General features: G+C 32.6%; 1 protein-coding gene across 1 annotated transcript in view; it reads left to right on the top strand.

Moving 5' to 3' along the window:
- Window positions 1-9,579: 9,579 nt before the first annotated feature.
- Window positions 9,580-14,906, top strand: part of Tdg (Thymine DNA glycosylase) — a 118,670-nt gene continuing 113,343 nt past the window's right edge. The window contains exon 1 of the mRNA XM_075362141.1: window positions 9,580-9,837. Within this exon, the coding sequence (XP_075218256.1) occupies window positions 9,755-9,837 (83 nt within the window). The 5' untranslated portion in view covers window positions 9,580-9,754. The remainder of the gene's footprint in view (window positions 9,838-14,906) is intronic.

Raw genomic sequence — 14,906 nt, 5'->3', positions numbered from 1 at the left:
AATTTTTCGCTCGCTTATTCCTACTACATCTACATTTATCCTATCCATTTTCCTCTTTAAATTTTCTAATCTACCCACCTTTTTTGACTTCTAACATTCCATGTTCCAACTCGTAGAATTTTATTTTTTAATTTTCTAGTGAATCCTTCCTTAGTAGTTCCCACCTGGAGATCTGACCGGGGGACTAGTTACCTCCAGAATATTTTACAGAGGAAAGCGCCTCCATCATTGTTATATGAAAATGCAGAGAGCTACATTTTCTTGGAAAAAAACCAGCTGTAACTTTACATTGCTTTCAGCTGCGTAGTACTCAGACGATTGAGTGATGTTGATATGGCCATTTCAGTCATCCTGACCTACGCCCTTAACAACTACTGAAAGAGCTGCTGCCCTCTTTCAGGAATCATTCCTTAGTCTGGCTCTCAACAAATATCTCTCCAATATGGTTGCACCTTCGGTCAAGCTATTCTGTATCACTGAGCACTCAAGCCCCCAACGGCAAGGTCTCATGATTCATAGAGGGAGATAAAATTACTAAGGAGATTGTAAAATCTAGTTCTACTCCAAGAAATTTCTATGAAATGTCTAAATATAATTTCTCTGATAACTGTGGATCTCGTAGATATAAACCAAGTGGTTTCTCGAATGGCACTGAAAAAGGCACCAGGGAATGACCAACTTGACCCAGATATATTCTACCTTCTGCTGTCTGTGATAAGACAGCCTCTTGGCAGGGGTTTCACGGGGGTCCTTAACTGGGGATGCTTCCCGACTTGTTGGAAAGTGGCTGTGGTGAGGGTGCTCTTAAAACCAAGAAAGGATCCTATTGAGATCGGCAGTTATCGGCCCATCAGCCTCTTGCCGGTAATCGGCAAGTTGCTTGAAAGGCTGTTTGTGGAACGGCTCTGGGAAAGCATTGAGGTGAACTGTTTTCTAAATCGAGGCCATTATGGCTTCACGAAAGGGGTTGACACTGAGGATTGCATCTTAAATGCTCTTCCCGAGGTGGAAAGCGACAACTGTAAATATGTTCTGGCAATTTTTATAGACATAGAGGCAGCATTTACTTCCTTGTGTTGGAGTTCTGTCCTCTATGAGTTGGAACACCGCAATGTTCCCGTAGCACTACAGGCCGTAGTACGTGACTATTTGTCTAATCGTACAACTCTGTTTAAAGATGCGCATCTAGCTGTGGAAAAATCCGTTCAGGGGAAGCCCGCAGGGTTCCGTTCTCGGTCCCCTTCTGTGGAACCTGGTATTTGACGTGTTTCTGGGATTGACATTTCCAGAAGGGGTCACAGCCCAGGCTTTCGCCCATGACTGTCTCCTTTTAGTTAGTGGTAATTCACGACTGCAGCTGGAAGATCGAGAGCAGCGCCTTGTCGACCGCGGAGGGCTGGATGGACATTCAAAATTTAAAGATTTCTGTGCCCAAGACAAAGTTTATACTTCTCAAGGGTACAGACAAATTATCGTACAGTACAAACCGCCACATTAAGTATAAAGGCTCTGTAATCAGCCGAGTGAGAGTTCATAAGTACCTAGGTGTTTTGTTTGATGATAAGTTGCTGTTTAGCAACTACATTAGGCAAGTAGCGGCAGACGTCGTCTCAGTGACGCACAAACATAGAAGGATTGCTCGGAAAGACTATGTACAATCAAATGTACATGGTGTACCGAAATGTCTTCGAAAGCATGACCTCTTACGCGGCGCCTGTTTGGATATGAATAGAGCACTTCTTCCAAATCTAAGGAGTGCCCAGCGCAGAGCCTAAATTGTATGCACCAGTGTTTTTAAAACAACCTCTTACGGGGCTACCACCGTATTGGGAAAGGTTCTCCCATTCGATTTAGTGGTGAAAGTTCGGGCAGCCATGTGAAGATTGCGAAGAGGCCGAGGTATTTGGGATGCGTTTTCGAGCTGGGCCAGTACCGGAGCGGAACGGTGATCACAATGCACCGTATCTAAATTCGTTCAGTTGCCCATCTCTCGCCTGCGGAAGACTGCAGAGAAACCAGGAAGACTGCGGAAAATTTGAACCAATATCTGTTTCTTTACCGCCTGCAGCTGATGAACTGTGCGTCTGCGGAGAGGTCAAGTCAAAAGAACACATGATGTTTGACTGCCCTCCTCTTGGGGGAGGCCAGAAACTGGGCCACCCTTGAACTTAGAAGTCAAGGGGTGGAAGTTCGGACAGCCATGTGAAGATTGCGAAGAAGCCGGGAGGCCGAGGTATTTGGGATGCGTTTTCGAGCTGGGCCAGTACCACAACGGAACGGTGATCACAATAAGCCGGATCTAAATTTCGTTCAGTTACCCATCTTCCGCCTGTGGAAGAGACTGCAGAGCCTAGCGATGGAAGCATGGCAGCTGGAATGGGACATCATGACTAAGGGAAGATCCCTGTACCAGTTTATACGGGATCTGGGCAGATGGTATGCCTCGAGTTCGTTTTTAAGGGCAACGGATGCCCAGGTGCTCACCAACCATGTTAATTTGAACCAATATCTGTTTTGGTTCTGCCTGGCAGCTGATGAGCTGTCGTCTGCGGAGAGGTCCAGTCAAATGAAAACCCGATGTTTGACAGCCCTGCTTTTTGGGTGGGGGGGGGGGGGGTCAGAGACCGATCCACCCTGCAACTTAGAGGTCAAGGTAAAAATATGCCACTCACAAGCGCCGAGTCAATGTGACGAAAGCCGCATTGTCGGACCGTGTGGGAGTTCATTGATGCGGTTGCTATGTTCAACTAACATCAGTAGTTTACTTGAGGGAAAGACTCCTATCTTACTCCTGTGGGAAGCTAACCTTGAGACATATGGCTGACCACCAGCCAATTAGGGCTCCAACGGCTTTAAGATGGAGGACAGATACTTGCTGGCATTCAGCGACCTAGGCATGGGAGCAAATTGATGTCTTGACAAAATAAATTTTAATTTATGGATGTCATATATATTTTTAGTAGCTGACGGGGTGCGCCTACCCATTTTAGTAAATATATGACAAGTGAGCGGTTGGGACACATAAGTCGGTGGTGTATGGCACTGCGCTTAGTCCGCTCAGGCTGTTGGGTAAGCTCTAGGAGCTATTTAGGACACTGGTCGCTAAACTGTTTCGAGACTCAGTAGCCGTTTTTGGCAGACATTCGATCTTATGCTTTAGAAGCTTTTAAGAAAAACTGTTATTTATGTTCCCAAGACATAGCAAGGCTGTCCAGATACTACTAACATTGTGATGAAGTTGGAATCTCAGTTAAGGAATTTTCACAGACTGAAAAAATCATTTTTTATAAAAAAAAAGGCGTAGGGTAAATGTAATTAGACAAATGGTTATATAGTTATCAGAAAGATGATAAATAATTAAGCAAGTAAATAAAAATTGATGACATTTTGATTCATTCAGAGGTTTATCATAAGAGAGTGGAATACTAAGAGAAATGAACTGATTTTTATTGCAAGAAAATGGTTTATCATTTGGCTACCAGATTCTGGGATCTAATTCCTTGGTCCAAGGAAGAGGATCATCACTGGGCCTGGTAAGAGTGTACACTTCTGTAATTCTTCCAGACCTTCCCCTTATTAACATGGAGAAAAATTGAACTACTGAACCAAACCTTTTAAGGAAAAATACTTCTTTGAAAATATTTAAACCTCCAAGCCAAATAGCTCCCTAAATTAACAAAAATTGAAATAAAACTATTTTCAAATTATACTTTGTAAAAATATTTTGCTTCTAAGGCTACAGTAAGTTGATGAGATACACCTCTAAGTACCCTAGACCAGTGGTCGGCAAACTCGTCATCCAAAAGAGCCAAATATAAACAATACAAAATTGAAGTTGAAAGAGCCATTTTTTTAAACTTAAACTTTGCTTTAGTAGGGACATTTTTATGGAAATAATTAGGATCAAAAGTACACTCTCGAGCTTGCCTTTGCTAAATATGTCTTAGTTTAACTAACGGTACATTAAATAAAACTTGGCATCATACTTACATAAAGATAATATTTATTTAAAAATGTAACAAGTTAAATAATATAAAAGGTATCCTTAAAAAAATACTACAAATACTCCACTAATGTGACCAATGGCCTTGCATTTCCTTTGAAAGTAATGGTAAGTCAGGTCAGCTTTGTACGTTGTTGTTTTTAACTTTAGGCACGATTCCAAGTTCTCATCGATAAGCCGAATTCTTAATTTACTCTTGATAAAGTTCACGCTTGAAAATGATTGTTCGCATAAATATGTAGACCCAAATAAGGAAAGTACAGCAAACGCTAGTTTCTTCAGTTGATCATACGAGTCAGGAATACTACTCAAAGTGTTAAAATCCGGCAACTGCATTTCAAAGCTGCCAATATCAATATTAAAGGGCGAAAAATTTATTTCTGTTACCGTGGCATTCAGAGGTTTTTTTTAACAAAGGCTAACGTTGCTTTGCTGTCTCTAAAGTCTTTGAACCTGCTGAGAAAAGCTTCCTCCATATTTAACAGTGTTCTGAAATAGCAAATGTCAATATTAAACTTATTTTCTTGACAATATTTCAATAAGCGTGGAAAGCGAATTAGAGTTTGTCTTTCAAAATCTTCGGTAAAAAGCGACAATTTGTTTTCGAATGAAATTAATTCTTCTAACATCGAAAAAAAATTGTGTTTCCTTTTCCTTGTAACGTACGATTAAGCTGATTTAGATGAGAAGTAAAATCCACCGTGAAATAAAATTTCTGGATCCACAGATCATTTGTTAGCTCTGCATAGTGAACACTCTTCTCAAGAAAATGCTTTTATTTCAGTAAACAGTGAAGCAAAACCTTTTAAAACGTTTCCTCTCGATAACCAACGAACCTTATTATGCAGAAGAAGATCTGCATACCAACTCTCTACCTCAATTAGAAATTCTTTTAATTGGCGATGGTAAAGAGCTTTAGCTACAGTGGAGTTGATAATCTTAATCACCAATTCCATTACTTTGCAAATTTCTTCAGGAAATTTCTGCGCACATAGTGCTTCCTGATGAATAATACAGTGGTAAGTTAGTATCTCGTGATTACCTTTTTCTTTCAAAATAGCGACAAACCCATTTCTTGCACCTGTCATACTTTTCGCTCAGTCTGTTGAAATCGAGACAATTTTTTCTAATGGAATTTGATGTTTTTCGAAGCACTCAATTACAACATTTGCTACATCTACTCCACACGTTTGTCCTTTGAGTGGCAATAATCCCAAAAGTTCCTCTTTAGAGCCTATCGCACAAAAAGAGAAACTTGCGCTGTGTCATTTATATCACAAGACTCGTCAACTGCTATTGAGAGTTGAGGCCGATTTGAGATCTTTAATTTGTCGGTTTGTTATGTTTGCAGACATTTTTACTGTTCTATCTTTTACTGTTTTAGCAAACAAATGTATCTCTCGCATTTTTTAAAAAAATGTCTGCTTTATTCTTAAAATCTCGAAAAACATCTTCGGATGCACTTATAAAACAACTCTTTATAGTCTCCGTCCGTGTATGGCTTTCATCTCTGAGCAGTCTCCTGACTAACTACAAAACTTGCCATATTAACATTGTAAAAAGATTGCACCCAGTGATTAAAAACAAAAGCTGACCTTTCTTATCTCCTCTGGAGTTCCTCGACTGCCCTCTTCCTTGCATCACCAACCGGATATTTGTACTAAATGATTCGTGTTTAGTCGTAAAGTGTCTTTCTAAATTAGATTTTTTGTTATGTGCCATTTTTTTATTGATAAATAAGACAGGTTGGAAGACCATTTAAGTTTTGGATGAACGCAAAGTTTTCTGTCCACTCCACTTTGAATTCACAGGTCTCATCTTCCGTTTTTCTTTGCTTTTTCTTAGAATCCGTGCTGGGCACCTAAAAAGATGTTGCATTTTGAGTAAAAATAAAGCATTAAACACAAAATTATAACAAAAGTAAAAAAAAAGATCATTAAATACCTGTGGAATCTGTAGATGGAAAAATATATATAACTGTATTAAATAGATGATTAACATATGTACAACTACTAATATATATAATTTTATGAATTTAAAATATATACGCTTTTACGTCACTCGAAAGATTTACGGATTATAATTTAATTACTGGGCTGTGAGACTGCTGGCTGAGTGCTGACTGGGCTCGCTTGCACAACTCACGCAAGAATCGCATGCGCCTCCCCCGCCCCGTCACCACCGAATAATATTGAAACAATAAATTCAGACAAAAACATTTTGTACATAAGCTGCTTTGTTTGTCGAATTGCTGCCCGCCGAATTGCTTTTCGGCGCGCAGCAATTCGACGGAGATAATAATACACATGTTTGCGAGCGACTATGCGCGTTATTGTTGTTTTCTAAAAATGTGCCTCTTTTTCTAGGCTTGCGTTTCAAAAACGCGTTTTACTTGTTTACTCGTCTCTTGCATGGCAAGTTAATAAATAATATTCCGTGCCTGCACTAAACATTTCGTGGAAGAGCCACAACCAAGGAATCAAAGAGCCGGATGCGGCTCGCGAGCCGCGGTTTGCCGACCACTGTCCTAGCCTCTGCGCCTAACTAAACAATCTGATGTTTGAACTATTCTTTTTTTCAAAACTGGCTTTACTTTCTGGAAGAAAAAAACTTACTGGTTTCAGAATTTTAAGTCCCCTTAACAAGCCAGATCTCTAACTTTCCAAGTCCAATTAATTAAAACTAAAATATTCCAATAATTACACCTTTCTTTTAGAAAATGTGTACTTATATTGGGCTACTATAAAACTCAATAATGCCATAAGATGCAAGACTGATTATACTCCTAGGCAGCATAAATCTCTGGCATCCTTAAGTTAATAACAAATGAAATATTGCATTTCTTTTTCAAGATAAATTCAGTGATTACTCAAAAACTTATGATGTAAAGAAGTGTCACCGTAAAACACATGTACACCCATAGAGAGGGATGGGACACCCTTGTACTTCTGTGTGTTTTAGCTGCCTAGTGTCCTTACTTAAAAAAATATTAATTTATAGTAAAATTTAATCTATCTTTTAAGAAATTGTGTTCTGCTTTACAGGATTGGTAACAACTCAATTGTATTATAAAATTTGGTTACTCCTGCACTCTCAGGTACCCTAGAGCCCTTAAATAAATAAAAAAGTAATATTCAAACCATATTTCCCCAAAACAAATTTTACCTTCACGTCAAGTGAAAAAACTTCTTGGTCTCAAGGTACAAACCTGTTCTTCTCTTTGATCCCTTTGCCTCTGTAATTGATGAAAAATTATATAAAGTGATTGATGTCATAGAGTTCCAGTACTTTTTCACCTTTAAAAAATCTTTAGGAATCCTAGATCTTGGCACCCACTTATATAAAAAAACTGAAACAATTAAATGGTTTTAATAAAAACTTATGTTTAAGAAAAAGGTGAGTGGTGTTGTACAGTTACTGCTATATTGTGCTTTAGGCTCCTTAATGCCCTGGTTCCTTTAAATTAATACCCCTAGCCTCCTTAGTTACAAAAAAAGATGTACAATTCTGTGCTTTTTAAAAATATGTTCCCCTTTAAGTGCAAATAAAAAACTCAAACTTTGTTATATTAAACTCTATTATGTAGTTCTATAATATTAAAATGCTATTAATATTTGAGACCTATTGCCCCTTTTGCTTCCAATAACCTTATTTAAAATTTGAAATGTTGGGATAGTCAGTTTGTTCCTTTTTAAGAGGCTAGTAAATAATTTTATGCTACTTAAAATTAAAAAACTTATGCAAGCAAGCCAATTTTTACCTCACTTTGTACTAACTCTATCAGCAGCTTGACCAGTTTTAATTAAATTGGCATGGGAGTCTTAACTACAGCCAAAATATATTTTATTTTTTATCATAAAATATTTACTCAAGGGATTTCCAGTTCTACAAAGATATCATTCAAGTTCCATTTAAACAAAACAAGAACATCAAATTTACAGTAAGTTTTCGAACATTCTTTTTTAATTTCAAATGTTGTTGCAAAATTTTTTCATGATTAACTCTCATCTTTACAAGTATTTCATGCTAAAAAAAGTTGATGGATTTAAATTTGAGAGTTTTTGTACAAAACATTTTTGTTAAAACTGAGTGTTCCACCCTGATCTTAATAATACAAATTGTTTATTTTTATTCAATTTGATAATTATTTTAAACAATATTTCGTTTTCATGAGTTGGTTACAGTAGCACATGCTCACTAGATGGGTCTATAAAAATTCTAGTTTCATAACATTTTGTCACTGTTCAAGGAATTCTTTTAGTTTTTTTAATAAACATTTCTTAAGTAATGGAGAGCTATATTTTTAAACTCAAGTGTTTTAATTAACAATTTTTTCATAATTTGTTAAAAATATTTTAGTATCTCTTGTGTTTTAGTATCTGATTTCTTGGTTCTTATCCTTCAAATACTTCTATAACTTTATGTTTAATATTTTTTTAACAATCATATTTACCACCTTTTTCTTTTTGTTAGTCATAACAATTTTAAAACGTGGTTTCATCAAACCTGGGTTTTAAGTTTTAACTATCTGATATTACCTTTCCTTTATTATTTAATTAACAACAGTTTTAATTTTTAACTAGTTAAAAAAATTCTTAACTGTAATAGAACAAGCAAAATAATGGAGTGAGGAAGTGTAAATGGTGACATTAAAGGATGTAGAAAGAACATAAAATCAAAAATATGACACAATGTTGTTTGTGTATTTCAGTGAGATTCACTTCGATAAATAATTATTAATACTGCCAATATGCTTCAATTTTTGCCGCTAGTTCTTGATCACAAGAACTACTTGCTATTATGTTTAAATAATGTGATCAATCATAAGAAAGACTTCAATATTCTTAAATTTGTTATTTCATCAACATTAACAGTAAATTTCACATCTTTACTCTAAGTATGATGTTACTGAAAAGGTTAATTCAGTTAATGGAATACATTATAATACGAAAGTACTACCGATTGAGCAACAACTAAAGTGTGTATAATCCGTTGCAACACGCATATTATTTTTAAACACAAAACTATAATTTCTTATAAGTAACGTCATTGTATTATTCCAGCAAACTGTAATGGTGTGGTTGATTCATAACTCCAAATTTAATTGTCTGTAATATTTAACAATTTTACAACCGAACATCACAATCCGAAGGATCATTAACTAACTCCAGGATTCATCAGCTGTTACGAAACACGGTCAAAGTAGGCTAGCAAAGCACTGAAAGAAAATAAAACAATTTCCCAAAATAATGAGAATGTCTTAATTTCAAAGATTGCTATAATTATTGAACCAGAGCGAAACAAAAATATAAAAGGATAAAAACATAATTTTCTCTATGATAGAATGCAAACTGTGATAAGCTTAGATAATCCATTGCATTTTTCTCTAGTTTCTAGAGTTTTACATATTTTTAAAGTTTTTTTTTAATATATCTGATTAAAAAATGTACTAATTATGTTAAATGTTAGTTATATATATTATAGTAGCACTTAATATAAATAAAAAATGTTGGTTTTCGACCCTTCTTTTATCTAGGGAGCTGTGGTTTTCGTTATTGATTTTTCAGAACCTTCTTTGCAACCAATCACAAGTAGCCTGATTTTTCCCGTAGAGCGAGGTTTTTTAATGTCAGTAGTTTTTAACAGTTAACATGTTATTTGTAATTTATTTGTTGTGATTCACCGAATTACAGGCACTTAACTGTATAGTGATGTATTTGCTGTAGTTGTTGTTTATTACAATATTCCCAGATGCAGGTCGCTACACTGTTTAGAGAGGCAGCCACGCTTCTCGGAGCATCAATGGAAGCATCTGAAGGGCCTGGCCTCAAATTGTGAGTACACCTAGTTTTAGTGTTGTGATATTTATTTATTCATACCGTAGTAATAAGACTGTTATAATGTATTTTTAGAAAATTGTGATAGCGTATTATTGCATTTAGTTAATGATATCTAACCTCATATTTCTCCATTTAAGTCGGGGTACTACTGGTTACAGTAGACCTGATCGTGGCCAACTTCACGTCTTTCTATTTGTTTTTTGTAAAAGTTTTTTTGTTGATTATATTGAATTTTATATTTGTGGGTATTCTAGTTTTAGCTAGTTTGGTACTGTTTTGTAAAGTCAGAAATATATTTTTGTAAATTTGTTTAGTGGGTCAACCAACTTGTAAACAGATTCATTTGATATTTCAGACGTTTTGGAAAATTATTTATTTAATTTTTTATATTTAGTTTATATGATACTTATGCCTTATATTTATCACGTATTGTTGATTGAATTAGTTTTCAAAGTAAAGTATAATATAAAATTAAAAATACGTTAAAACTAACGTATTTTTAGTCATTCACAAACATTTCGTGAAATTAAGAAAATTATATTATTACTTTATTTTTGTAGTAATTATTTAAATTAATTACATTATTAAAGTATTGATGGTAATAATATGTGCATTATTAACATATACTGTTGGTGAAATAATTTAGTATAAGTCAGTCAGTGTAATCCATGACATCATTGGTAAACTTTAGAATTAAGTTTGATGATAACTTGTGTATTGTCATGACTCAAGTTTCTTGTTTAATTACTAGTTTTTAATAAAATTTTAGTAGTTCATTGGTTTAAATATTAAATTTTCTGGTTTTTTTAATTGTTTTTTTTCCAATTATTAGTGAGCATGCTTCTTCTAAATATTTGTTCAGCTTATTACTGTTCTTTTTTTTGGATGTTTCATGATAATTAAGAGTGAAAGAAAATGAACCTTCATTGATACTTAATTTTTACTTTGTATAATTCATTACTTTTGCTATTATTATTATTAGGTTGTTAGGTAAAAAGCTTATTACTGTTCTTTTTTTTGGATGTTTCATGATAATTAAGAGTGAAAGAAAATGAACCTTCATTGATACTTAATTTTTACTTTGTATAATTCATTACTTTTGCTATTATTATTATTAGGTTGTTAGGTAAACTAAATATAGTTTGTGTGGTCTATTGTTAATGATATAACACTATAGGTTTTGAGCATATAGTTATTTATGCTGTTCTTTGAAGTTTATGTTATTGTTATTAAAATTATTAATTTAAAATTTTGGATTTTTATTTTTGTAATCTTTTTTTAAGAGTAAATGGGAGATTTTCTATAATTAATTATAACCTTGCATATATATGTTTAAATTGTGCAAGTGTAACATGCATTAGTATATTGTAGCTTTGAATGGCTTACTAAAGCCAAGTAATTGGAAAAAATTATTGCTGTATTTATGTTTTTGTGGATTGATAGGTGGATGCTGAAGCATATTTATCATTTACCGAACGTTACAAAACCCTTTCTTCAGTGCATTTATTTCATTGGTTTTTATTTCCAATTTAAATTTTGTTATTGGTTTATTTAATCATTGAAATAATTGTAATAATAATTAAATATTAAACAATATTAATAAATAGAAACATTTAGCCAAATATTTCAATTTTTATTCAATTTATAGTACAACTAAAATCAATAATAATAAATAAAGTAGTCTAGTAAATAACTTTTAAGCAAGGGAATATGATTATTTCATTAAAATTAAATAATCTTCATTACTTAATTCAGTTTCCTTTTTTTTGTTTTACATTTTTATTTTTCACTAAGATGTCTGCTTTTTCAGAATGCATGTTTTTATATAAAAATAAAACATTCAGTATTATACAGATACATATTAATCTATAGCAATAATAAATATAATGAAAAAGAAAACAGTAAGTGGTAATGATTAATTTTATTTAACAAAATAATTAACATCCAGTTACTGATTGATTATTTAAAAAAAAAATCTTCTGTGTTAATGACTATACTTAGTTCAGTTAATGTTTTCCATTATTGTTTTATGGATTAGTCTCCTGACAAAAAGTTGTGAGTTCAGAAAATATAGTTAATTTACTATTGTATATTTATCAAGATATAGTTAGAATGAGAATCATAGCCTTCACCTTCGGTGGGTTGAGCTTTAACAGCACCTGCATATCTTCAAAATTATAAATAATTTTGAGGAGATAATATTCTAAAAACAAACAAATCCTCCTATCTGAAAATTTTATAATTTCTTATGTAGATGATGTTTGCTGACTGAATTTATTATATTGTTCTTGGGAAAAATCAAAAGTAAATAGTTGTAATATTGAAAGATGAAGAAGAATTGTTTCTTATTAATTTATAATTAGTCCGTAGAATAATGTTTAAATATTAAAAACTTAATGACAAAATTAAAACTAAAATTAGTTTGCGAGTTGCTATTATTAAATCTTAGTTGATCCTGAGAGAAAAATAGCTTATATATATATATATATTTTTTTTTATTACTATTAAAAACACATATTCTTGAATTATTATCATACAATTATACTGTATGTGTGTTTTTAGTAAAAAATAAAAAAAATATATACACACCATATGATAAATTCTGATCATAAAGTTAATATAATTTTTATATATATAATGAGGCAAACATATATGTCACATTGTTATAGAATTTATATCAATACTCAATGTGCCATATGAATAAAATAACATTCAAGGTTGATCTGCAACTTTGTAATAAAAGATAATTTTTTTATATCAATTATGGATCATTTGCATTTTCATCCTTTACTTTAGGTCTCATCTACAAAAACACTGTAAGTTGTGCAAATTTGAGATTTTTATCACCAACCCCATCAGAGTTGTTATTTGAAGCCAAAATTTGAATTTTTAAAAAAAATTAGTTTTCAAAAATTAATAATAATTTAAGGGTAAGTATATCACCATTAATATTATTTATGGTAAAACTACTAACATACCTATATATAAAAAAAATAATTCAAACTGTGTGCCATCCCTGCCTCTTGAAAAAAATTACCAAAAGTGAAATTTCACCATTTTTCATGTACAACATTATTGGTAATTTTCTCATAGAAAGAAGAGAGATAGGTAAATAAACCACAGGACCAATTTTTTACCTTGAGAAAATATGATTAAATTGCTTTTTGTTTCATTCTTCCAGGACCAATAGTTTTTAGTTAGATTTTTTCCGTAAACCCTTACAATCACAAAATATAGGTGTACACACCGTAACAAAAATGATCACCACAGGTAAACTGCTTAAATAATAAATTAAAAAAAAAATAGTTTTAAGGTACTGAGACATGTAGGAAACAAGTGGTTAAGTTTCAGATTTTTTCAAATTGGTCAAGTGACCACCCTTGGATCATTTCAAATGGATTGACCGTTTAAGAAAAATTACCGAATCGGTTTTGAAATTAAATATGAAATAATGTGTTGTTTATGTATACCAAATGAAATTTAAAGGAATCCGCTGTATATAATTCTAGTTGATTACTATCTTTTTGATTTAAATGCTGTGTAATTATAAATTTCTATTTATAATGATATAAATATGTAATATTTAGGAAGTGGAATTAAGTGTAACAACATTAAGAATTTAAAACCGTGAACTATTGCTATGATAAACAGAAATGAATTGTTGTATAAAACATTTTTAAAAGCTTAATTCAAAACATTTTCAGTTATCTTTTTGATCATAGCTGACCTTCATGGACAGAAACAACAAATATTAGGAAATCTAATAACGTAATATTAGGAATCTGGCTTGATAACATAATATAATATTAGACCTCTGCAGTGTGAGTGGTAGCGTCTCAGCCTTTCATCCGGAGGTCCTGGGTTCAAATTCCGGTCAGGCATGGCATTTTCACACACGCTTCAAATCATTCATCTCATCCTCTGAAGCAGTACCTAATGGTGGTCCCGGAGGTTAAACAAAAAAAAGAAGAAAAAAAAGGTTTAGGAACCTACTCATTTCTCTATATATTTGTCTGAAGTGTAGCATTTTAAAAATGCAGGATCTTTTCAAAAGAAAAGGCTTTATTTAGTTTTATTTTTTATTGGCTGATTTAATTTTTATTTTTTACTTTTTTTTATGTTACATTAGATAAGGGTGTTGTATTCCTTTTTAGTACACAGTTGTATAAAATTATGATTATTAAACTAAATCTATATAACTTCTAAATCAGTAAAAACATATGATTTTCTTCCTGGAATGCTTTTTTACTACTTCAGTGTATTATCAAAATGCAGAAGCTGCTTAACTCGCTGTAGTAAGTTAATTGCTAATAATATTACATCACTTTTTTATCCAATTGCTTCCTCTTAATGTTTATTTTTGGTAGAGTCAAATGCAGTCACCCTAATTTGTGAGGTCGATTGCTTGAGATGTCTACAGAAAGTTAAGTGTGAAATTTGGAATTATTTTTAGGATGTTATAACCACAAAATGCATATTACACATTTTTGATTGATTCTCTGATTAAATCAATATCTTATGTTTTTTTTTTATTTTATGTAAATTAGTTTGAATATTAGCAGTTTCTGAATTCATATCCTGAGGGCATAAATTTATTTTTATGTATGAATTTAAGAATAAAAATAATTTTTCTACTATTTTGTTCATAAATTCAGATATTTAAAGTGGGGATTTCACTCTATTCAGTCAGTAATCAAGAAAAGGTTACAAAAGATGTCAAGATAAATTACTTATTGAAATTTCTGTAGACCAGTGTTTTCCAACCTGTGGGATGCGCCCTACTAGGGGGCATGATAATGCTAAATGGGCGGCACGAGCATATCGAAAAGAAAATATTATTTTAAAAAATTTATTTTTTTAAAAAGGAAGGCAAAACAAAATACATTCTGACAATAAATAATAAAATACACATTTACTCTGATATAATACACTTATAAATAAAATTGTATCAGAACTGCACAATGTATTTAGTAATTAACTTATCAATACTAAATTAAAAACAATTTATTTTATAATTATAAGTGACTCCTTTTGGCCTGTCTTCCAGAGCAAAGTCTTTCGAA

The sequence above is a fragment of the Lycorma delicatula genome, chromosome 4 (assembly GCF_047948215.1).
Source record: "Lycorma delicatula isolate Av1 chromosome 4, ASM4794821v1, whole genome shotgun sequence".
Taxonomy (NCBI): Eukaryota; Metazoa; Arthropoda; class Insecta; order Hemiptera; family Fulgoridae; genus Lycorma; species Lycorma delicatula.
This window is presented reverse-complemented; position numbering and strand designations above follow the sequence as displayed.